Source organism: Aedes aegypti, chromosome 2 (genome assembly GCF_002204515.2).
Source record: "Aedes aegypti strain LVP_AGWG chromosome 2, AaegL5.0 Primary Assembly, whole genome shotgun sequence".
Taxonomy (NCBI): domain Eukaryota; kingdom Metazoa; phylum Arthropoda; class Insecta; order Diptera; family Culicidae; genus Aedes; species Aedes aegypti.
In genome coordinates this window covers 264,933,502-264,959,918 of record NC_035108.1, presented here as the reverse complement: position 1 = coordinate 264,959,918, position 26,417 = coordinate 264,933,502, and the positions used below count along the sequence as shown (strand labels likewise).

At 35.3% G+C, this 26,417-nt stretch overlaps 1 protein-coding gene across 1 annotated transcript; it reads right to left on the bottom strand.

Moving 5' to 3' along the window:
- Window positions 1–345: 345 nt before the first annotated feature.
- LOC5572928 (uncharacterized protein KIAA0513) lies at window positions 346–26,417 on the bottom strand. Its single transcript, XM_001654213.2, has 9 exons — window positions 25,571–26,417; window positions 11,615–11,735; window positions 10,001–10,111; window positions 9,683–9,919; window positions 9,371–9,624; window positions 9,118–9,307; window positions 8,721–9,054; window positions 8,568–8,662; window positions 346–1,284 (listed from the first exon to the last, which is right to left on the bottom strand). The coding sequence occupies exons 1-9, from the start codon at window positions 25,802–25,804 to the stop codon at window positions 1,214–1,216; spliced, it is 1,647 nt and encodes a 548-aa protein (XP_001654263.2). The 5' UTR covers window positions 25,805–26,417; the 3' UTR covers window positions 346–1,213.

Here is a 26,417-nt window from a genome sequence, read left to right as displayed (position 1 = left end):
GTCAGAATTTTGTCGATTCCTGATTCTGTCTGCTGTGGTGATCGCCAGGTCTACCGATAAGCAAGGTCATGTGGAAAGTAGGGGATACGAATTGAACGTTCCAGTAGTCAATCGGCGCTGGATTCATTAACTTAGATAATCCTAAAGTCTCCCTTAAGGATTGTCGGAGGAGTTGAATGATGTCTTCAAATAATTCAATAGTAGCATACCGTAAACGATTCAGGTTGGGAGGGTTCAGACCACTTTTTTGGTAAAAATGGCATCATATAAACTGTGGTTTTGTATATTATGATTTCAACATACAAACATGCGTTTCTTTCTTAAAATAATATTATAAGCTCTCAATAATGGTTGGTCAAATTCAAATTTATTTTTTCTCCTTCCACAGTACTACTCATCACATGTAACACAATTTGCAGAGTTGGAAACGTCAATCATCAGTATTTTAGACCCTTATCATGCAATCCAATCACATTTCACTTAGAACTATTGCTTGTCGTCATTGCATTATCTTATCTTTAATAAAACTACTAAAAGCGGTTTGAATAATAAATGACACTCCGTGTCTCGCTGCAAGCTTACTGAATCTTTTTACTACCGCCAAGCATTACAACCTTAATTGCATGCTTTATTGTCACATCTTGTTTAACAATGCTTTTCCATTTCACCCACAATACTACCCATCCTAAGGGGTTGAGAATGTTTTAAGATAAGATATTTTATTTGCTTATTTCCATTTCTTCGAGACAGGAATGTATAGAAAATACTTATCAATCTATATCTTCTAGTAGTTACGTTCTTCAACGGGTTGTGGCCTAAATTGTTGTTCTTGTAGTAAACCAGCTATGTGTTATTCATCGATTTAAAGTCTCTTTCTCCACTCTATAAAAATACAAACAACTTAACAGTATCAACAGGTGCTCCTCGGCTAAAATCACAAATATATCACAAACTCTGTCCTCTTGCTCTCTATCAATTAATAAAGCTTCATCTTTTTGCTGTTCGAGATTTGGTAACCACTGGGTTAAACGGTTAAGTTTGTAGCAATTTTTAAAATTAATCAACATTTTTATATGAAGAATATACAACTGTTTAAGATTAGGAGGAAAATCATAAGTGAATTGTAGTGAATTAAAGCCAAAAAATCAGATATCTACTCTGAAACACTTGATAACAGCCACTTGTTCCTTGGTGTTTTTGTAGAGCTAGTTCTCTAGTTTTCACGCCATGGGTCGGTTTCACGATACATCCGGTCAACGTTGTCCTTGAGTAATTTTTGTTGCTCTGGAAATAAATAACAACATCTGCATTTAGATGCTGACAACTAGTTAAGGCAGCAAACTGCATAATGGTGATTTTTAACTGATTTATCTTACGAGGTTTGGAGCCGTTTTTTAATTACGTAAGGGTTTGGGAGAAGTCTAAAATTTCTTATACGCAATTTACTTTATTTAATTCATTTTTAATTCTCATTCCAAAAATTTTACCATGAGAGGGAGGCGCTTAAAAACTCCTAAAAATATTTTACGTGATGTACAGCTTCGTTCTTAGTTAGATAATTATAATACGTATGGTGAAGAATTACTTGGGTATTTCCATGATTTACTTTGGCATTGACAGAATTGTCTGAAATTTTGTAATAAGATACATGATCATGATTGACCGCCTGCAGATGCTATTCCGTTATTGTAAGAACAGCTGTATTTACATAGGGAACCAACGGACGCTACTCAGGATCAATAGCATCTTCAATGTGTAAGTACTGGTGCTCTCATTATTATGACAAACAATAACGGTGCCGGCTGCATCCATGCATGATCAATTTAAGGATGGAAGGAAAATGTTGATGGGTTACTTCCTTTATTGAAGCCGAGGAGTCCTCTGCATTTCCACAAGAAAACACTGGGAGTTTGGATATGAAAAAGGATTCGTTTTGGTAAACGATAAAATTATAATTTTAAATTAATATCTGAGCATATACACGGATGACCGATACCGATAGTATAGTTACTACGCGAACCAGACACGATCCTAATCCTCCACAGAAGCATGCAACAGATTCAACAGATCACACACAACTCTGAAGATGCATCGAAGCCAAGCCTCAAATTTTCAAGAACACAAATCTGGAGAATCAGACATTCATTCAAGCTAAAAATTTAATCGATTGGTCAATCGCTGGTGAAGACCAATCGATCGAATTTTCAGTATGATTGGTTGTCCGGTTCTTCAGACTTGTGCTATTGGACATTTGAGATTTGGCTTCAATTCATCTTCACCTTAATCGAGTTTTTAGGCTGAATGTCAATAGGCCGAAGGCCATTAGGCCGAATGCCGTTAGGCCGAAAGGGTCGTTAGGCCACAATAACATTTGATCATTACTATTTAAAATGGCTAACTCATTCATCAGTGTTTTTTCCGTCTTTAAATCAAAGGCTGTTCTTTCTAGTTATATTTCACAGTGGTTATTGTCTTCTTCTAGGTGAAACAAATGATCCATTCGACCTGAAAATTCATCATGACCCATTCGACCTTACGGTTCATTAAATCTATCGTCCATTTTCGGCATAATGACCCTTTCGGCCTAACGGCATTTGACCTAATGACCTTCGGCCTAACGGGATAGCACCGGCTGCTCTGATAAAAAATCGTGATTTGGTTTGCAATACGCTGCAGCTTGAGCATCACTGCTCTAGAAATTACTCCGAAGATTTTTTGAATTTATCAAAGCAATGAATTTCAAGGTCTTCCATGAGTTTTTCCATGAATACATCCAGTGATTCTATCGTCGAATTATCTAGGAGTTCCTTTAAAATGAAGATGAATCGAAGCCAAACCTCAAATTTTCAAGAGCAAAAATCTGGAGAACCGAACATCCGTTTGAGCTGAAAACTTAATCGATTGAATTTTCAATCGATTCAAAAATTGCAAGGTCCCACCTAATACAATCTCTGCATAAGAACAATACAAGAATTGTATTGTGCCTACCGACAATTGTATTATAACGTTTTATTTCATTTTATCCAATACATACAAACATCGTCTTTTAAACTGAGACGCACGCAGCCATGTCTAAAAATAACTTAGCAGAGTAGCACTTAATCTTAAACATCAGATCCACAGTATGCTGTTTTAATTGGCATTCGAATACAGTCTGGTCTTTTTCCAAGCGCAAACCTGCTACGCGAAATTTAGAACCAGGGCTTATGAGATTTCATATTTTGGGGTATTATTGAATATCTCATATATGGTAAGATATAGCACAGTACTGTCTTCGACCGACTTCTGCAAAATTTGAATGCTGAGTACGTTCTAATCTCAGTGCTAATCTCGTTAAATAACTATTAAAAAATGCCGAGATTTTTCGAAAAAAAAATGAGTGAGGATTGTGATTATTTAGAAGGTTGACGTCTTCGGCAGAGTAGTTCATCAATTCAAAAGCTGATGACATAGGATGGTCCCTTAGAATTGTACATCTAAGATATGATTTGCTTTACTTCAAGGGCGGTTATTCAGCAAGCTTGTAGATTCGAGATATTACCATCAGTTGGTGCTAGTAAGCACGCACATTTTGTTTCGCGCATATCTCTGGATTCTGACTATTTATCAAGATGGCACTTCCGATAAAGTTGTTCAATTGATCATTGGCTGTCATTATTCGGGCCAGTAGATTTGTAAGCTTTACACTAGGTGGCACTTGTAAGCATTCAGATTTTGTTTTACTGATATCTCAGGATCCTGACTGCTTAGAAAATGGTGTTTTGGTTAGAATTGTTCAGTCAAGAGTTGCAATTATGTGAGCAAGTAAATCAGATGTTGAGCCAGTAAGTAAGCAAGTTTTGTCTCTTAGATATCCAACACAAATAGAGAAATACCAGATTCATAATGTCAGAAGGCTGAATTCCTCAAGGCGGAAATGACCAAGAGAAAAAAAAATCCAAGAGGCTGGAAGCACTTATAATCGAGTTTCAGTGAATGTCGTTTTACATCAAAACCAAATATTCAATGAATTCGACGTCGACGGAGCAATTTGGAAAAATGTTTTCAAATTTCAAAGAACAATTTAAATTTATACAACATATCATTGACCAACTACAAACTGTTCGTTCAAACAACCTAGTGCTCTTCCTCACACCATGCACTCTAGAGATGGAAGACACACTCATGAATCGTTTAAAAGAATTGACTCTCAATAACACAGCGTAACAAAAATGACATTTTTGCGTGTCTCAAGGATCAAATTATGTGTCTCTAGTAGATTTGGGGTTGCTGAATCTGGTGCCATTATCAGAAATGTTCCAGAACGTCACAATTTTTAGCTACAGGTCGACAAAGTTGTATAAAACACTAGTTTTATTAATGTTTACATGAAATTTAAAGTACAATTTATCGAACTTTTTTGTAATCTAATCCACCAAACATGCAAAATAGAACTTGAACTTTCATTTAAGACATAATTTGATTGAAATTGCGCGATTAAATTTCGATTAAATCGATTTTTTCAACATGCTTGCAGTCTCCATACAAGATTCTTCGTTTCTTCTATATGGCAAAATACAACAATTCTCTAAACCATAAAAAAATAACGTTTCCGTATCGAAATTATTACAAACTTTAATGATAAGTATTGTTATACACATAAAGTTTGAATTCTGTGGCAAATTAAGCCAATATATTACCTTACAAGCTGGCAAACTTGCATGCAAGTTGGCTGAAATAGCCATTTTTTGCATTTTTAACAGTCAATATCTCAAAAACTAGACGTGCTATGATATTTCTGAAAACGGCAATGGATTCAGCAACCCTTAATTAAGTGAATAGCGGTATTTTGGTGCTGGAGACAAAAACGTGTTCCGCAGTGTAATGAGCAAACGGATTCTTTTCATAGGAGTCACAATTCACTAACACTACGCATTTTCGGAAGTGAGTTTAAAAATTTACTAGTGAAAATATTTTTGAGCTGGATATATCATAATCAAGTGCATCTAGACAAGTATAAATAACACTGCGGAACACGTTTTTGTCTCCATCATCAAAATACCTCTATTTACTCAATTAAGGATTGCTGAATCCATTGCCGTTTACAGAAATGTCATAGCACGTCTAGTTTTTGAGATATTGGTTGTTGAAAATGCAAAAAATGACTATTTCAGCCAACTTGCATGCAAGTTTGCCAGCTTGTAAGGCAATTCACTTGCTTAATTTGCCACAGAATTCAAACTTTATGTGTATAACAATACTTATCATCAAAGTTTATAATATTTTTGATGCGGAAAAGTTATTTTTTGATGGTTTAGAAAAGTATTGTATTTTGCCATATAAGAGAAATGAAGAATTTTGTATGGAGACTGCAAGCATGTAGAAACAGATCGGTTTGATTTAAATTTAATCGTGAAAATTCAACCAAAATATATCGCAAACGAAAGTTTAAGTCCTCTTTTGCATGCTTAGTGGATAAGATCACAAAAAAGTTTGATAAAATATGCTTTATAATCTAGGTTAACATCAATGAAAACAGTATTTTATACAACTTTGACGACCTGTAGCCAAAAATTGTGACGTGCTGGGAAATTTCTGAGAACGGCATCAGATTCAGCAATCCTAAATCTACTAGAGACACATATTTTGATCCTTGAGACACGCAAAAATGTCATTTTTGTTGCGCTGTGTAATTGAAGTTGCTCCATGTATAAAAATGATGTCATTCAGGAATTGTTATATGTATTTTATTTTTTCTTTATTTTTTTTTTTTTTTTTTTTGCAAGAGACGATTCAGCTCTGTGAGTGAGTCACCTACGATTCGCTCCCAAAATAGGACCAATTTCCCTATTACTAATTGCCTCGTTTTCAATTCGTAAACAAACTGTGCACGATAAGCCGAAACCACTCAAATTTATGGTAAAGATTAGCTTTTAGAAAAAATAAAAAACCCAGTTGAGTTTCAAGCCTATTTTCGGAGTTTTTCAGAGAGCCATGCTGCATTCCAGTATAAGCGTAATGCGGATGGAACTCATTACACACTATTCAGCAATCCCTCTACACCCCCATAATTTTATTCAATGAAAATTTCATTCCAAATTCCTTTGAAATCCAATACGCTCACTGATTGATTTTCTGTCTTTTGGTACATTCTGTTTTGTAGGGTTTCCTGTCGTTTTTCGTTTTTTTCTGTCTATTGTGGTATTTTTTGATCTTTGGTATTTTGGTATTTCTGCCTTGTATTTTTTATGATGTTTTCGGTCTCTTCAAATTCAGCCTGGTGGTATATTCTGCCTTACGGTTTGTGCTTTTTGCTTTTTTTTTTGCCTTTCGGTGTAATAAAACATAGACAAATGACGTCTTCAGCAAAGGTTAGAAGTAGTAAAATTTGTCGAAGGCTTCATCTTTAAAATTAATCAGGATGCTTAGAAAACTGCGAAAAAAAACTTGCATATCACTTGGTGACAAAATATCGAATTTATTTGCTCAAATAATGACGATTAACCTACAAAACAGCTTTGAGGACGCCATTTTCTAAAAATAGGACTCTATTGTATGACAGACCAAGACCTATTGTACCTCTTTGTTGAACACGCTAACCTTAAAAAACATCGTGATCTAAAGGGTCATCCATTAATTACGTTAGGGAATATGTTGGCAGGGGGTTTTCTAATTTCTTACGCACCATAAAAATATGTTTATTTATCATATAATGAACCTTACTTGGAAGAGAGGCAAAGATACTACACACAAAATATGAAACAGTTTCCAAATTGCAAGATAACTCCCGCTCACCAACGACAATCAAGGCAGGCTTGGGAAAAATCGCTAGTTTTTTTTTGTTGTGTACATTCAATCTTTATGGACAAATTTGGAAAAAGGGCTTTAGTTTTATGTGCATTTAATTTCAATTGGAAACGAGTAAAAAGATGCGTGTTTCAATACTTCATATTCGATCAAATTAAGAGATTATATCGTGGCATTAGTTTTGGGTGTGCAGGAATTTATTTAAAACCGATTGTTGACAACTTTGTTGAAATAAAACATGTTTTGATCAATTACGCGCTTTTATCATGTTTGTTTAAGATCTGGGCTCACAGTGACAGTTCGTGAAAGCAGAATCTCGGCTCAATTTAATAACAATAACTTCTCAAAAAAATGTTAAGCTGAAAATCAGGCTCTGTCTCAGTTGGGATGTCACGCCAGAAAGAAGAAGAAAATACTTGTTCCTAAGGGTCATACTAATTAAGTTAGAAAAAGCACTCTTACTGGTCAAGTTTTCAGCTAAAAGGATGATCCTCAACTCTTCAAGAATGTTTTATTATATATCTTGGAAACTTCAGCATCCCGAGGGTTCTTTTTGAATGTCTTGAAATTTCAACGATCTCTTTGATATCCTTTGATAGGGTTCATTTCAAAATATTAAGAATTCCAGTTGAAATGCACCTTGAAAAAAAAATGTGATTCTATTGAATCATTAAAAAAATATCGGTGCGGATAGGAACCGAATGTAATTTACTATAAGTTGAAGTGAATCTCATCAAACAGATATAGGCAAGGCTATGCTGACGTAGTTCAGAAGACATAGACTCAACTATAATTGTTGAAAGTATGATTGACTTTTGAAAAACGTGAACAACTAACTATTTTCAGAGAATGAAAACGGTTAAAATTTAAAGTATATTACACCTTTCGCTTTCAGTTAAAATCATGATTGGTGCTCCACGATGGTTCTGCAAATTTGTACCAATGTCTCGAAATAGACATTGATTCTTCATAAGAGCATATCTGCTTTGATCGATTTCTCTTCAAAGGTGCACTCTTTGCATTATTGCAGAATACAGCTTCACATTTTGTAACATGTTTTTGTGCTGTAAAATAAATAATCACTACAGCTTGCTTCACGAACAAGAAATGTCATATCTTTAATTTGACAAAGTTATTAGCAAAAAAAAAAGATCGATGAAGAAAAATCGATCATGTCAGTTAAGCTGTTAAGAAGGAACAGTGTTAAAATATATCATTTTTTTGCTCTAGAATACGCTTTTATTTACCGGGTTGGTTTGACTGAGAAGCAGGCTCCTTTTTCTTGGCATTACGTCATTACTGGGACAGAGCCTGCTTCTCAGCTTACCGTTCTTATGACAATTTCCACAGCTTTCTTTGCCAAAGTTGCCATTTTCGCATTCGTATATCGTGTGGCAGGTACGATGATACTCTATGCCCAGGGAAGTCAAGGATATTTGCATTACGAAAAGATCCTGGACCGACCGGGAATCGGACCCAGACACCTTCAGCATGGCTTTGCTTTGTAGCCGCGGACTCTAACCACTCGACTAAGGAAGGCTCTGTCTTAGTGAGGACGTAATGTCAATACGATGAAGAACTGAGCACATGTGACAATATAATTACGGCAATTTAGTTATGACTAGATCCAATGTCATATCAGTTGCGTAGGCTCAATTGTCAAATGTGTTCTGCTCGGACAGTAGTTTGCCAATCTGATGAAATTTGAAAAATTACGCTTAAATGGCAAATCACTGTTATTACAAACAATAATTTTTTTAATAGATATCTATAAAACTTACCATTATTGAGGTTTGCAATAACACACTGTTTCATCAGAAATTCATAACAAAGTTCTCGGCTTAACCCAAAAGCGTGCATATTACACGTGAAACTCCTAAAAATCGAAATAAAATGTAGTAAATAAAAACCTGTTGTTTGTACTTCACAATTACCCTAGTTGTCCAAAGCTAAGATTTTGATGGTACTTTTTGTCCTCATGTAACTCAAAAGGATCCGTTCGATCACAGGCACTGGTAGACGAGGATCGCTCGTTTTCAGGCACCACGAGGGTATTACTGCTGGTCGCCTCATCGCTTTTATTCTGCTGTTGCGATACCGTACTCGTCATGGAGGTTACCTTCGTAGGCGGAACCGGATGGTGCTGACGCTCCGTCCGTAGAGCATCGAAAAAGGCTGCATTCCAGAAGCGTAACGAATGCCAAATAGGCTGATCCCGAAGGTACGTGTACAAATACTCGCGGTACGGTTCACAACCAGGAACATCAACTGAAATTAAAGAAGCAATGTAGTTTACATCTACTAAATCGTTGAACCAATAGGGCATCTCACTATCATGGTAAAATGTAAAGCACATGTTCATCAGAGTTTTTGCCGGTGAAAAATCTTCGCTTTCAGCACACTCAAATAGAATGATTGCAAAGTATTGAATCAGCGAGTAGAATGTTGATTCATCCACTCGCTTGGACTTTGCTCTTTGTGCGTTCACCAAACGGGAGAACCATAGTCGACCAGTTTCTGTCTGAAATTGAAGTACAATGTATTAGAACTGAAAATGTATTTTATTAATAAAGATTGGAATTACCCTCGCATATTGTCCAAAGTCCGACTTGAGCTCCAACGTTATGGATGAGCTTTCTCGGAAGAGGATTTTCACAAACCGTTTCATAAAATCGAGTATGGCTTCCTCTGACTGGCTGTCTAAACTGATCGACGATGCCCAAGATGGTACCGAATTTTCCGACTCCGACCGAATCCACATCTTCAACTCGGAAGATTCCAGGGTCGCACTAAGCACACAGGACTCATTGTCACTGGTGGAGGCACTGCTGGGAATACCTAATGAGGAGTAATAATTGGTTAGTCGTTAATCTTGAATCCTGATTGTAATACTCACCAATTTTTGGTTCTCTAACGAAGTCCTTACAGGACGGAACTGCTTCCACTGCTGGTACGGATTTTGAGGCCACTTCCAATGCCACGTCGCTATCTCCATCTGGAGGGGGTTGAGGTGATTTCGAATCGATCGAACATGAATTGTTACTATAATTACTATGGCTAAACTCAGTGCTAAAACTGTTTGATGGGGGCCGTTCCATGGGTGGCGCCGGTTGTATACTACCATTAGGTGTTGCTTGAGGAAGGAAATGGAAAACGAGAAAAAGTCAAGTGACACTCGAAAAGTGCGAAGTGCTATGGAGCTAAATTGGCTTACGATGGCTAAATGCTGGATTTCTATAGCGGCCCGAGAGCACTTCTTCGTGGGCTCTTCTCTCCTTGGCTCGACGAAGTTCAAAATCTATTTGATGACTCTCGGTGTGATCATCTGTGAGGAAGGAGGACATTAATTATGGAATGATTTATGAACAGTACAATGAATTTTTTTGAGTATAAAGCTTGTCAATTATTTAAGGTCCATAGAGGCAAATGCATACGCTATTTACCGTTTTGTATCAAATTCCGAACAGACTCATATTTCGAACACTCTGTTTTTGTATGACGATTTAGTTGAAGTGTTTCGCTGAAATATGTCATCAAATTTCCAGGAAATGGCAGCCAATTGAAATTAGATATAAACATATTCCAATCTATTTTAGACCTCGGGAGTAGTTATGATTCCCTAGTTCGAGGTCAGTAAAGCTATCTCAGATTAATTTATTTGCGAAATTTTCAATTTGAATACCATTTATTCATGCTGTTCGGAATTTGAATCAATGTGTTCGGAATATGAGGCAGAATGAACACAGTGTTCGGATTTGAATCAAAATGTTGTTCCATATTTGTACATAAAAACAATACTAAACAAGTTCAAATGAACATTTTTATTGGCACAGCTGACAGTCAGACTTTGTGAAGAAATTGAAATTTTCACAAATAACATTTAATTTATACCTGTGAGATGAGTTTGAAGTCACTGTGGTCCTTAAGTGTTCGGAATATGAGTCAAAACGGTAAATCCATGGATATCAAGGTGAATATGAATCGAAGCCAAACTTCAAATTTTCAAGAGCACAAATCTGGAGAACCGAACTCCCGTGGGAGCTGAAAACTTAATCGATTGGTCTCCGCCAGCTAGTGACCACTCGATTAAGTTTTCAGCTATACCGAATGTTTGGTTCTCCAGATTTGTGCTCTTGAAAATGTAAGATTTGGCTTCGATTTATCTTCATCTTAAGTTGTGCTAAATCGAAATTGTGAAGATGCACGGTAGTCCACAATTGTTTAAAGAAAATCAAGTTACTCAAAACATTTTAGCAATGGTTCTCAATGAAATGAGACTGAGAGCGTACATCAGGTTTTCCATCTAGGGTGAACGAAATTAATAGTTATTTGACTTAATTAGTTGAAGTTTATCACTCCAAACGACCTTTTTAGACACCCTACCTACTTTCAGTATGTTCACACAGATTTTTTGTATGATACGTAATTCTATAGAAGACATGGTCAATAGCATTCTCTAAATCATTTCAAACAAATGGACACATCAATCTTGATTAATCAACTGATAGTAAGATGTTGTCTAGATATCAGTGATCATTGTTGGATAAAATTAAAAATAAATTTCCGTCCAATAGATAAGTTTTCTCAGATTAAAATTTCGGTCGGTCGCGTACAATATGTATTGATCCGAAATTATGAAGCTGTAGTAAATCGTAAACGAAAGCCAGTAAAAGCAGCGGCCCCTGCACCTGAGCTTCTATCACGTGCACACTAACTTTACGAGGCGATAAAAACTATATCTCGTCTCTGCCACATTACCCTCCGCATTTCGCTATGCTCAGGAAAATATTCATACACAGTTCTAAACTTTTCCCCGTGTTTTTCTCACCTGGGTGCTTCCACTGTGCCGCTTCATACTTTTTCCGCAGCATATTGTCTACCTTTGCCTGATTTCGGTGCTCCGTCGTTTCAGTGTCCTCTGAGGACGATAAACTTAGCGCCGCGTCGATCTGCAAGAAAGAGAATTGAATTCATTTTTCAATGAAACAAAACGGTAGAAATATGCGGGGTCATTTGAAACTGAAGCTTTCTCATTTCAATGACGTGCAAATGGATTCAAGTGAGACTATGAATTTCAAATTTCTCACAACATAATTTAAAATTCATATTCAAACTTTATCGTCTAACTCTTCGGAACACTTGTACGAATATGAGAAGCTAATGTGGCCAAAATACCTAGGTGCAATAAATAATGCATTTGCAAACAACTCGACTGCCATATCGCGAAGTAGTTTCTCCAGCCGAAGGACACTTTTCTCCACGAAAACGGATTTTTTGCAAGAATTCTTCTAGAGCTACCACCAGGAAAATTGCGACATGAATTATTTCAATGATTTCCCCAGATAATCCTCCAGGGATTCCCCAGAAATTTCTCCAGGAACTCGTTCTGGATCTACAAAAAATCCTTTGGGGATTCCTTCAACAGTTCTTCTTGAAATTTCTTCAGAGATTCTCCTTTGAATTCCTGCAGGAATTTCATCAGAAATTATCATTAGAATTACTTCAGGGATTATTTTGGGGAAACATTAATTCCTTTTGGGAAATCTCTTCATGGAATCGTCCACAGATTCCTCCTGGGATTTCTCCAAGAATTATTCCAGGGGTTTCTCCAGAAAAATCTCTACAGGTTTTTTTTATGGATTTCTCTACCGATTCCACCAGCAAAATCTCTACAGTGATGAATTCTTCCAGAAGCTTTTTAAAGAATCCTACAGAGGTTTCTCCAGAAACTCATCCAGGGATTTCTCTAGTAAAATCTCCACAACGATTCCTGCAGACATTTCTTCAGCTCTTCCTTCAGAAATTGCACAAAGCATTTCTTCAAAAAAATCTCTAAATGATTTCCTCTAGAAATTGTTCCAGGGATGAGCTGGTAGACAATAAACTGCATATTTCAATGATATATGTTTTTCGTCTACGCAGTCTTTATTGTAGAAAAGCCGTTGAAAAAAACAAAGACTGTATGGCCAAAAAGCATATTTGATGTTCCAGAGATTTTTTCAGGAATTCCTCCAGAGATTTCCTCTGGAATCCCTCCTGCAAGAATTTCTCCAAGGATGCTACCAGGAATTTAACCAGAGGTTCCTCAAGGGGTCATTCTTTATCTTTTTTAAATTTACAAAGCATTTAGCCGCATTGACCAAGGAGTGCAGGTTCGATTCCTGCTTCGAACCGGAAAACTTTCGTCAGGAAAGGAAGCACCACACTAGTCCGTTGTCCAGTGTGGTACTTCCTTTAAGGACAAATCGTCGACTGGAAGGATTTACGTGAAGGTGTATTTTTTAAGATTCTCCAGAAAGCTTTTCAGGAACTAATCAAGCGTTTAAAAAAATACTTCTGCAGGAAAGAACTTCCTAGAAGAATCTAAAAAAAAATCGCAAATGAAATCCCGGATGACATCTTATTCATTTTGCATTTTGGCGAACTGCCCATAAAGGCATAACTGACCCATATAGAATTAGTAGGCATTGACAAAATAGCGCTCAAAGTTTGAGGTTTGCATTCTCATACAAATGTTTATAATTTTCTAGTACATTTTTTAATGTCATATTCTTTTCGATCCACCCCACAGAATACTTATTTTATTAATACTGATCAGTAAAAAATATAGACTTGATCATAATTCTAGTTTTTCAATTGCTATTGAGCTTCAAAGTTCATATAGAGACTGTTATGCCTTTATTTTTCAATATGGGATTGTACTGCCCATAACTGCATAACAGTCACATTCGACATTTTTGACAAATTGGAGTTAATACCATGGAGAGTCATCAAATGATAAATACTTTCGATCAACTTACTGAAATCTGTGAGATTGTTCTAGAAAATTCGAAAAAAAAATCCAAGTTGTTTTGTCACATTGGTAATTATAACCGCATAACAGTCACATTGAGATTATAAATGAGCCTCGTAATGTAATAGCAATCAAATTTCCATCAGAATTATTTTCTGACGATTCACCTAGTATGCGAAATGAGTTGTACAAAATATCAGCCTCAAATAAGCACTTTTGAGTTCCTGGTATTTTTTTGAAATTTTAGTTTCCTCCCATACTGCCATGAAATGCACACTTGGTATTCAATTTACGCAATGCCTACTTTTGTCGAATATTACAAATATGCAGTTATGGGCAGTGTACCAACTTCATATTTTTACACAACATTTTCAAACAAAATTTATAAATTTTCATATGCATAGTGAAGTGTATATTAAAACATGAATGTTGCGATGAAAAAAGGTGTTGGTTCGAAAATCAAAATGGGACAGTTATGCTTTTATGGGCAGCGAATCTCTGTAGAAATTTCCAGAAGAATTCTCCGAATCTTGTAGGAATTTCCAGAAAGAATCTCTGTAGAAATATTAAGAGTAATTCCTGGAAAATTACGTGAAAAAATCCTAAGAATGATTCATGTAGCTATATTCCTGGATGCATGCCTGAGAAAATTCCCAAAGAAAACACTTGAGAAGTCCCTATAGAAATCATTGAAGACATCTCTACATGAATCCCTGTAGAGATATTCCTGGAAAAATCCTAAGAAGTTCCCGACCAGATAAAGGAAACAAGATAATAACAGACTGTGTTGCTTTGATATGATTTTATTATATCACCATTTGTTATAAAACATAAACCGTTAAAATAACAAAAATTCTAACAAAATTTACACCAAACAAATATAGAATATATAACAATCCTATTGAAATTATAGCAAAATTAATACAGAACGTGTTTCATACATATCATAAAAAAAACAAAATTATTGCAAATTTTGTTACTATTCACAACTTTAGATGTTATTTACAACTAAGGGGCTGTCCATTAATTATGTAAGGGTTTATGGGGGGAGGGGGAGTTTGAGATTTCTTACGCGCCATACAATTAACGGAGGCAAAATTTATTGCAAAATATTTATGGCTTTTAAAATCTACCATGATGGTAGTAGCTGCAGCGCAGTCATCTAAAAACCGATTTTTTTAATTGGCTTCACGTTGAATTGACCAGCAAACGTTAATCAAGTTGATGATGCTGTTAAACAACCGGACAAACTTTGATGAATTGAAGAGGTAGTTTACTATGAGTTCTAAGCGTAAATACTTAATAACATGAGAATTTATAGTTAAAAGAATCAATATCTATTTATTTTACTGACTTGGATTATTGTCTATTAAATCATCAATCATGTTACTATAATTATAATTATTTTTGGTCGGCTGAGTCATCTCCATCAATCATGTTATTTATTGTAATAAAAACGCTCTTGTACAATTGACTTAATCTTAATTGACTCTAGTAAACTTTGTGGTCAACTGGATACTTACATTGAATTTGATTCTGATCATATCCATGTTACATTTAAAATTCCTCATGAAACGATTCTCAATCTTATCAATTCTACTTTCAATCAATTCAGAGCTAACTGGAGTCCATATAAAACATACATCGATAGTAATCTTGATGCTTATATTTCGGTGAAAATTAAGTTTAATATCGATATTAATAAATTCCATGGTTGAAGCAAGAGGATTTTGAAAGCGTTCTCAATTACGCAAAAGTTTTAGAAAATTCTTGGGGAACTAGTTTGGAACTAAGCGTCTGTAGAATATTTTTGTAAATAATGAAATTAAAAGGTGGATAAGCGTCGCAAGGAAGTCACAAGATTGAAATTTATTAAGTGATGAAAATTGAGCAACCGATCGGGGAAGTATTGAATGATAGTCTCTTTTGCTGATTACTCTTATTGACATATAGCTACATGAGTCTTAAATAAAAATGAATTAATTTCGGTAATTTTCAACAGCTATCATTTTGATTTTCTATATTTAGTAACCACAAGAATTACTGGAGAAAGCCGTAATTCAAATACCCAGTAACACTTTATCGACTTTGATAATCTAAATTAATTGTGTGATAAATTGATGCTGCCCAATATAAATCAAAACGATAATCTGCCTTATTCGGACAATTCAGGTTACATAAAAGCTTTAAAATCCCATCTTTCGTATTTTTCTTCCGATCTACACTCCCGTGCATAAGTTTGGGTTCACCCCCTCAAAAACATACAAAAGTATTCAGTTCATCTCTCTGTGACTACACGTCCAATTGAAACTCTCTAAGCCACAAAAGACAAAGAGTTATTCTGACTTCGTATGTATTTTTCCACAAACATTTTTTTTGTATTTTGTATGCTAAATTTTTACTTAAAGTTGTGACATTTTTCAAAAAACACACTTGAAAAACATAGCTAATTTCCTCAGCATTGGATCGACCAAAATTTTAAAACAAGATGTCATTAGAATCATAAACGTATATTCTTTGAAGAGCACTCACGAAGTTTTTGCCGAAAAAGCTAAAAACTAGTCAAAATCAATAAAACAGTCATTCAAGTACGCGCCATTATTCGCATTTGAAAAAGCTATGAATTATTAAAGTCGGTTGAAAAATGGCAGAGATATTGACAAAAATTATTTGCGTGTGGCTCAGATGAACCCAAACCTTTGCACGATTTACATCATACTGAGGGGTGTTTCTCTAATTTTGAGTAGTTTTTAGATTTTTCCGCAAAAAATTCGTGAGTGCACTTCAAAGGATATAAGATTACAATTCTAATGACACATTGTTTTAAAATTGTGTTCGATCCAATGCTGAGGAAATTAGCTATGGTTTTTTTAGTGTGTTTTTCAGAAAATGTAAACTTTAGGTAAAAACTAGTATACAAAATTCAAAAAAAAAAATGGAAAAATACATACCAAGTACTCTTTGCCTTTTGAATGCGGCTTAGAGAGCTTCAAATGGACGAATAACCACACAGATACATTTTTGTATATTTTTGAGGAGGTGAACCCAAACTTTTGCACGGGAGTGTGTATGACAAAATTACAGTCATTTCGGTGGTTTTTTGAAGGTATACAGATTAAAATATCTGAAATTTACACCTGAAGTAAATAAAAACGTGTTTCTTTTATTTTATACGTAAAATTTAAATTTATTTGTATGACAGAATACTTCATGCTAAGGCCAACATATATTTTTAAATTCTAATGGAAAAATGTGTTGAATTTAATGAACGTCGATTTGTTACATGCAACTCGATGTAACATTTTTTAATTGTGTAGCTCAAAAACAATGTTTTTATATAGAAACTACTATGGAGAATAAGGCCCAGATAGACGTAGCGGTACACGCGCAGTAATTCACCAAGACCAAGCTGAGGGTCGTGGGTTCAAATCCCACCGGTAGAGCATAATTCCGGGTCGGAAATGTTCTTGACTTCCATGGGCATAGAGTATATTCTTACCTGTCACATGACGTACACATGCAAACATGTTCAATCGGTGAAGAAAACTGTGAAAGTATTCATAAGAAGCAGGTTGAGAAAACAGGGTCTGTCCCAATTGGGACGTAACGCCAGGAAGAAGCAGAAGATTTCTATGTAGAAATTTAGAAAAATGATCAGAACAAGGAAAAACTTTTATTGAAGTACAAAAATAATTATATCTAGATCTAAACTTATTCTTCAAACTATAAAGAGTGCTGAAGACAATAAATTAATCTGACGAATAGGGGAAAAGACATCTATGCGTTCCATATGAGGGTTTAGTCTAAACTAAGGTGACCAGCGCAATTTTCAACATGATATTATTGCGTCAAATCTAATTGTTTGTCTAAACTGAAAAATTGACTTAGACTTAGACTTAGACCTAAAATGTTTATAGAACACACATCCAAAAGGAATAATGTTCAATTGGGAACGAGATCTGACAGGGTATCCCGCGTTTCGCGGGACATATATGATCGCATTAGTCTAAACTAAACTTCTACAAACACCGCAAATAAAATTGGCTCAAAATGAATTGGTTTATTCAGCAACTTTATTCACAAAGCTTCAGTAAATTACCATGAGGACGCCATTCACCGCTCATTTAACAGCATTTCAACCATTTCAACACATTAAATTCTATCAAAAATCAGTTTTTCGATTTTTTTTTTCGCAACTTTTTGCGCTAGACGCAAGATAAAACATTTGTTTTTGTAGAAAAGAAGTTGAAATGTGAAGAACGTACAATGGTTCCGATTAATATGTAAGCCAATGATACATGTGTAGGACGCCATTCACCGCTCATCCTAAGTATGAGGCACTACATACACAACTAGTTGGAATTAATTTACTTTCATTAGCTGGTTTTTATCTTTGTGCTATAGTACAACAACATATTTAACCGTGGCAGCTAAGAAGCATCTTTCGATCTGACATTATAAAATCATTGTTCAACTCATGTTTACCGCCTTAAGGTGAAGATGAATCGAAGCCAAACCTTACATTTTCAAGAGCACGGATCTGGAGAACCAAACATCCGTTTACGCTGAAAACTTAATCGATTGGTCACTCGCTGGTGGTGACCAATCGATTAAGGGGTCTATTTTATAAGTCGAGTCGACCAAAAACGACTCGACTGGAGTCACTGTCGACCAAAAATGTTGCTCGACTCGGCTCTGTCACTCGAGTTTATCGACAATTGTCACTCTATGTGACTGGTTTACTATGAGAGTCGACGGGTGACATCTGCTTACTTTGATCGACAATGACTATAGACGAGTCACATGAATCCGCTCGATTTACAAAATAGACCCCTAAAGTAAAGAAATCGATCTCTGCAGATACACCGTTATGATACTCAACGAAAATTACGGTTGTTAGAAGTGTCTATAAATAGAAAATAAATAAATTTAATGTTTTCATATAATTATTCATATAAACCTTCAGTATACCTTTGGGCCACCTTTAAGTCCTCACAAAAATAGCTGTACTTTAGACAAAATAATATTTTTATCATAAGGATTGTAAATAAAATATGTAAGAGGGGATCCTCAAACTTGTTTGTTATTTGCACCACCCTACTGTATTATACATACACCCCCATCGATCCAAACTGTTTCGTAGTTATATGCAACAGCTGACGGAACCAAAAATACAGCTGCCTGCGAAAAGAAAAGGTAAACAGCAGCTGATAAGTCAGTGAAGTTTTAGGTCATACAAAAGCGTTATATATGCAACCTCATCGCTTCCAGCTAGTTTTCCAACAAATGAATACGGCGATACACAAAAATGATACAATTATTGTACTGGAGTCACTGCACGACTCAAACCTAACCTTCGAGCTTTGCGAATGTTTATGCGTAGATATATTCACGTGTAACACAGCCTCTAAACAAGCACCAGCAACCAAGGGAAGGTCAGGACGGTGAACCCCGTGTTTTCAATTGTAATATTCTGGTTCTACAGTTGTGTTCAGAATAATAGTAGTGAAAGCCGATTTTCATACAAAATGCTGAACTTTAGCATGCTGTAACTTTCTCTCCATATGAGCAATCGGCATGAAATTTTGGCAGTGAACTACACATATACTCAATTTTATTATCACAAAATTTCACACTACTGGCTAGAAAAATAAGCACCAGGTGAAATCGCTCAAAATAATAGTAGTTTATATTAGTTATATGAATTCATATATGGGAAAAGGATAAAAATACAAAAATCGACTTTTTTCAATTTTTTGCCGATGAAAGATTTTTTAATATTCCGCAAGCTTTTTTTGACTATGAAGGATAACTTTGAGTGAAAAAAGATCGGAGGTTCATGCAAGTTCGATAATATGTGTGTTCCAGCACACCGTGAGACGTGAACCACATGAGATCTTTACTGCATGAAAACTTAGAAAGAATAAATGAGTCACTAAGTTGATTTGGGACGCATCTGACAGTTCAGCACACCGTGTCCAAGCTATCATTGGATCATTACCTCCGCGTTTGTAGTTCGTGTTTCTTAAAATATAAGCAGATGGTTATTTTTTTAACTTCATTTGACAACTCTTCTCTTTTTTATTTTCGACTTTTGCAGTCAGCTATTTTTACTTCTAGGAGAAAGGTATTCAATATCGGTAGATACAGATATGTTTGCCAAATTAAGTGTAATTGTGGTAACATTGTGCTAATTATGTAGCCAGCGGGACTTGAACCCACAATTTCTATTCTGTACACGCACGCATTACCAATTATACTACAGTTACGCTACGGTAAACTGAAGTATTTGGCTAATGACCTTTGTAGCATCCCCAAGCCTCACAATCTTACCTTTCCCCTAAAAGTGCAACGTTTGGCTTGTTTTCAATTTTATAGACATCCCTTATTTAGAACATAGGCTGTTCTTCCTTATAACACTAGTTTAATAACCATTGGCATCAACATAGTCTCCAATTCTAATCATCGTAAACAGTTCTTTGAAACTTTACTGTGTAAATATTGTTCTGCTTGCAGCCACTACTGATTTCACCAGAAACTTGCCCTTCTTTTATTAGAAGGCTGTTCTTTATAGATAAATATGTCAATAAAATCTAACAGAGCTACTGAAACTCTAATCAGATTTTTTTCTGGTATGCTATTACTTCAAACGTATCTTTGCGTAATTATTACGAAACAATGTGAAAGAACAGCCTATTATCCAAAGAAGGGAAAATTCAAAATGAAATATTATCAGCTAAGTGCCACTGAATATTGGAACAGTATAAATATGAAGAACAGTCTATATTTCTGAGAAGGCAAAACTAAGCCGAATGTTCATTCGGCCAAATGTTCATAAGCCAAATATCTGTACTCCAAATATACCGCTTCCAATGAAACTGCATATTACTGCATGCTCGCTTTTATCGTCAGGCAAAAAAAACTTTAAGTTGCTTTGAATCAAATGCACGTGACACATTATATTGAACATCGAGTAAGTCGAGTCTAGTACACGACACTGAAGACGGCCTTACAGTTGAGGTCGAAATACGCGTATCTGTCAAAGGTGGTAGGTTTTTTGGCATAAAGTCGTTTGGCATAAAGCCGTTTGGCATAAAGTCGTTTGGCATAATGGTCATTTGGCATAAAGTCGTTTGGCATAATGGTCGTTTGGCATAATAAGTCTGAAATCAAGAATTTCTTAACATGACATTTGTTTTTACGTTTCAATTGAATATTTCTGATGACATCAGGCTTGTTGTAAGGTCAATTGATACAAAATGTCACTTTATACAACAATCATATGCTCTTGAATAAACTAAAGCATATTAGGAAAGTTATTGCCAATAGTATTTTATTATTTCTCCAGAAATTACCCTTCTTTCAAATATTAATTATTTGAATTATTAATTATTTTGAGTTCCACTGTTGGAATAGATTTTTGCACAGAAGATTTTGATACATTTAGCACAAATTTACCTTTCTTTCAAACATTTTTTTCTGAATATGATGTAACCATAATTATCATCATAATCAAATCAGGTATAAAAACTGATTTGAAATTTAAATAAATTTCACCTTCTTTTATACTTAGGCTGTTCTTTGGAGCTACTTTTTTTAGATATTGTTTTGCTTCCAACTGACAAAAGGGTGGCAATCGATAACATTGATATTCTTCTTTCTGGCGTTACGTCCCCACTGGGATAGAGCCTGCTTCTCAGCTTATTCTAATGAGCACTTCCACAGTTATTAACTGAGAGTTTACTATGCCAATGACCATTTTTGCATGTGTATATCGTGTGGCAGGTACGAAGACACTCTATGCCCAGGGAAGTCGAGAAAATTTCCAACCCGAAAAGATCCTCGACCGGTGGGATTCGAACCCACGACCCTCAGCTTGGTCTTGCTGAATAGCTGCGCGTTTACCGCTACGGCTATCTGGGCCCCGATAACATTGATCTGCTCAAGTAATCAGCGAAAAGAGACATCGATTAATGCAGTTACTTCGATGAGTTGTGCTATTTTTCCCAGAATGTCAGTTCCCCGAATGTCGTTAGCCCGAACGCCAGTTCCCCGAATGCTAGTTCCCTGAATATCCCGCTTTCCCGAACAGCCTACTTCCCCGAAAAGTTTGTGTCACTCATAATTGTCGTAACTTAATACATTTCGGGGTGGTGAACGAACTGGCCATCTGATATGCATCCTTCTTTATTTATGCGGTTCTGTCGAGTTTTTCCGTCTTCAGCATTTTTGCCAACATGTGTATAGCCGAAAATGACAGAATACAGTATGACCCATAAAAAAAATACGAAAATTGTTTGAACGTGAATCTAGCATTCACGTTATTTTCATTGTTTTTGCTAGTGAATGTAATTTCTGATTATTGTAGTATATTCTAACATAACTTCGCTATCTAGGAAAATTTTTGTCATATTTTTCTTACTGTCCTAAATAATATAATAAATCAAAGAAGTTCAAAGGTTTTGTCCGCCCAAAGCTAGAAACAGCGTCTGATTGGCGTATACTCTGGTGATAAACTTTCCACCTTCAAAAATCACATTTTATTATAATAAATTTTAGTTTGTTTGGTATCAGAGGATGGAGGAGTTCTTAGAGAACGTGTTTTCATGGTCACAATAAAACATTTTGCCAGGGTCATAGTTTTGAGGGCATTTGCGTCTTATAGGTTTAATATGCCTTTATTTTTTGTTTAAGTTTAGTAAAAAAATAAATACGGAGGCCTATAACAAATTTTTGAGGATGAAATTTGTTCCTTCGATTAGAGACAACTTATATCAATACTAGCTCATAGGTTTTCAACAAAACGGAGCCGCTTATCACACTTATCTGTGAAGAATCTCACGCCATCGTTGATGTTTTAGAAGCTTTCATCACATAAATATTGAACTCGACGTCAGAATGATAAAATTTGAAGGTATATAATACAAGTAATGAATAATATTTATGTTTCATTCACATTTTCTATATAAAACCAATCATTGAACATGATATGACGATTTTCGCATTTTTTTATGAGCCATACTGTACATCCTTCTTTAAATTGCTTATCGTTCTTCTCGTTCACCATACAGTCACTGAAGGCTATTATAGCACCTATTTAAACTGCACCACTTTTTGGGGAAAAGGGTCATTCGGGAAACCGGCATTCGGATAAACGACATTCAGGGAAAAGTACCAAAATCACTTCGATGATTTTGAACGCAATTATAATTCGTTTTATTATGCCACAATAATTTTTGGCGTCCAATCTTCTATTGGTTTAATCATTTATTTTGCCTTCTTCTAATAATAGGCTGTTCTTTATATTTATGCTGTTTTGAAGTTTATTATTTAGTTAAACTAAATGTTAACCTTTTTTTTGTTTTTTAACAATTCTTGCAAGACGTGCTGTTGGAATGATAGTCAGAAGACACTACACGTTAAAAGAAGAAGTTACGTGCCAATATAGAATATATAGATAGAACGCGCCAATATCCATCATCTATTTTTTTGTTTTGCAAACACAAGATTTCCTTTTGAAATATGCTGGCAAAAACAAATTCAATCACAATTTTTTCCTTCTTTCGATAATAGACAGTGTTTTTGATGTAAACTTTCAAAATTAAAATTTATATAAAATCGTTCAAAAGTTTGCCACAAATATTTTTTTTTTTTTTCAAAAATGTGTTGTTCGTTTGAGTTATGCTGTGAGAAGATATTTTTCGTTAGAGCCTTGAATGTTTTAAACGAAAAATAACCTGCTCTCGTACCTAGGTTATTTTTGCAGTATGCTGCAACAATAGATTTATGAATAAGAGCTTTTAATAGTTTGAAAATAAATTTTCCCTTCTTTTACCAAATAATTTTCATCCATTGTTACGTCCAAACTGGGACAGAGCTTGATCTGCAGAGAAATATACTATGCGCGTTCCCTTTATTAATAACTGCGAACTTGCTTTGTTAATTGACTTTTTTCAAATATGTATATCGCAATAAGCTCAACGATGCTCTATGTTTTGGGATGTTGAAATTTTTTTTATTATTCCGAAAAGATCTTCCACCAGAACCGTCACCAGTTTTATTTAATTATGCTCGCTACAATTTTTGACATTCATAGCTTGGAATATCCCTGAACGACCACCACGCTTATTGAGAGCCTACGAAAAAAATTTGCTATGGGGTTGGTGGTGTTGATCTCGGTAAATGCTTCGAAAATGCCGATATTCATTCTAAGTCAATCATTATGCCAAACGGCCATTATGCAAAATGACCATTATGCCAAATGACCATTATGCCAAACGACCATTATGCCAAACGACTTTATGCCAAACGGCTTTATGCCAAACGACCTTATGCCAAACGACTTTATGCCAAACGGGGTACAATCCTGTCAAAGGATACAAACTCTAGTGGAATTAAATGGTGTAGTACTAAATTCGGTTTTTTCATCTACTTATTGAACATTTGTTTCTTAAAACATATGGATTTTAATACAAATTAATCAATTTTATCTAATCTTACATCAGCTAGCACGTGAAATACTTTTTGGCAACAGGATCATGAATAGATTTCAGTATGTTAATAACATAATTCGGGAAAACGTCATTCGAGGAAATTGCATTCGGGAAAATGTCGGACAATCCACTTGTACATGAGAGAAAAATAGCGCCCTCTGATCGCCGCTACAGTAAAACTTTCGCTGAATTTCTATTACATAACCACAAAAAATAGTTGTGTTTGATTCAAGGCAATGAAGAAATGATGATAGTGGAATAGTTGTGAGCAATTAGGAGACCTGACTGTTTGAATACATATGAATATTTTTGATTAGAATTATAGCAGGATTAACTTCAAGAATTCAAGTTGATTAAAATAAACTAGATGAAAAAACATAAAAACCAAATAATCGTTGGTACACAAGAAAAGGAAAAGTTTCAAATATTGTAAAGTATTAAAATGCATGAGTTTGTATTTAATTTTAATATTAAATTGTTAGGAATAAACAAAAAAATAATTGAAGGGAAATATAACACATTATTTTATATTTTTGTTTAAATAATTTCTGTGTATAACAGTTCCTGACAAAGTTCTATCATAATGCATTTCGTAGTCTAATAAAATTTTATTATATTTCTGTTATATGTCTGTCGGGATGTGTTGAACATAGTGCGATACACGCAAACTAACTGTTTTGTAATATGTGTTAAGTATACGTACGAAATCTTGTTTTATCAAATAATTAATAACGATTGTTAATTAAATCGTTCAATAAATGTCATGTCATGTAGGTACATGTGTTAGAGATTAACTATTTTCCACCTTAAAAATTCTATCTCGAATATATTTTTCCAAAATAATTAAATAATTGATAAACAAGTGTTTTGCACCTCGATACCTTCCAAAGTCGATGGTCCCTTCAATATCAAGTAAGCAAGAGTTGACTGTTGCAGCATTATGGAAAAAGCATAATTTTCATGACGATCGAACTACCTTCCTCATTATTGAAAACATGACAAAAATCCATGAATTTTATCACTTTTAGTTGAAATATGTGGTGTAGCATTTTTTAACTAAATCATTTAAAGGATCCTGAAAAATATATAATGGTTGAATACTATTTGTTTTGTGTATTTCAACAAAATTGAAATTGATTATTTCGAAAATGCCGATTGCATTTTGTTTATTTGAATGGTTCAATATATGGAACAAAACAAATAGTCACGGAAACCACGTTGTACGTGAGATGATTATACCATAACAGTTTGGACGTTAATCGAATCAGAGTTTAATTTAATCCCACGAAAATTTTAAAAAAGTACCAGAAAATTGCCAACTTGTCAGAAGAAATGCTGTTTCCAAAACATGAACCAAATTGCTTTATCAAAAATTCAGTGCTTAGCATTCCGCAACATTTTTCATTGTAATTCCGTTACAAAGTGCATCATCAATCACCATTCGCATATAGTAGGTATGCATCACGTTCACACTAGCATCCTTTTTCCTCCTTCCTACCTTATTCGATATTCCATTGATGATTTCGGTGCTATTACCCAGAACTGATAAAAACTTCGACTTGATTGCGCTTGGTGTTTTACCCATGAACGATTTGAGCTTGGTCGCTCGGGCATCGGCCATAGTGGCTCCATTAAGCGAACCAGACGTTTCCCCACTGGTCAGGTCATTCGGTTGACTCGCTCGGTCCCTTGCCTTGGTGGCCATAGTCGATGCAAACGCTGCAATATCCATTGCTGTTGTTACTGGAAAGCACTCCGATTGATGAATTTCACTCTCAGCACGTTGGCCACCGCAGGATCAAGAATCATCCGCAGAGGTATAAAAATAGAAAATAATTCTCGCCGCTTATCCTGTGCACTATTATGTTCCTGTTGTACCAAGCTATCAATTTGCTGAAACACTTCGATACATTGCACTCTCTCGGGTATTACTGTGGTATAACTACCTTCACACTATTCCCCTCGAAGCCTTGCGTTCCTTCCCGACCCCCCACTGGTAGGGCAAACAAAATTTATGTAATCCTCTCAAGGCTCACAACATTGAACTAATTCTTCATAGCTTGTCACCATACTTCGCCACTTGTTTCACGCTTTTTCTCATCCACTTGACGCATTAATTTTCCACTGTCCTCGCAGTGCCATTAATCTAGAAAGCTTCCCCAACGATTTTCCAATTGATTAACAATAACCTACAATAGGACCGTCAAGAAAGGCGACCGTACAAAATCGAGATATAAAATTGGCTAAAACATCAAACTTTTCATTTCCTCAGAACGAACACCTAAAACCACACTAAAACAAGCCATCTAACCTACGGGAGAGCTAAGGAAAAACTGTTCCATTGC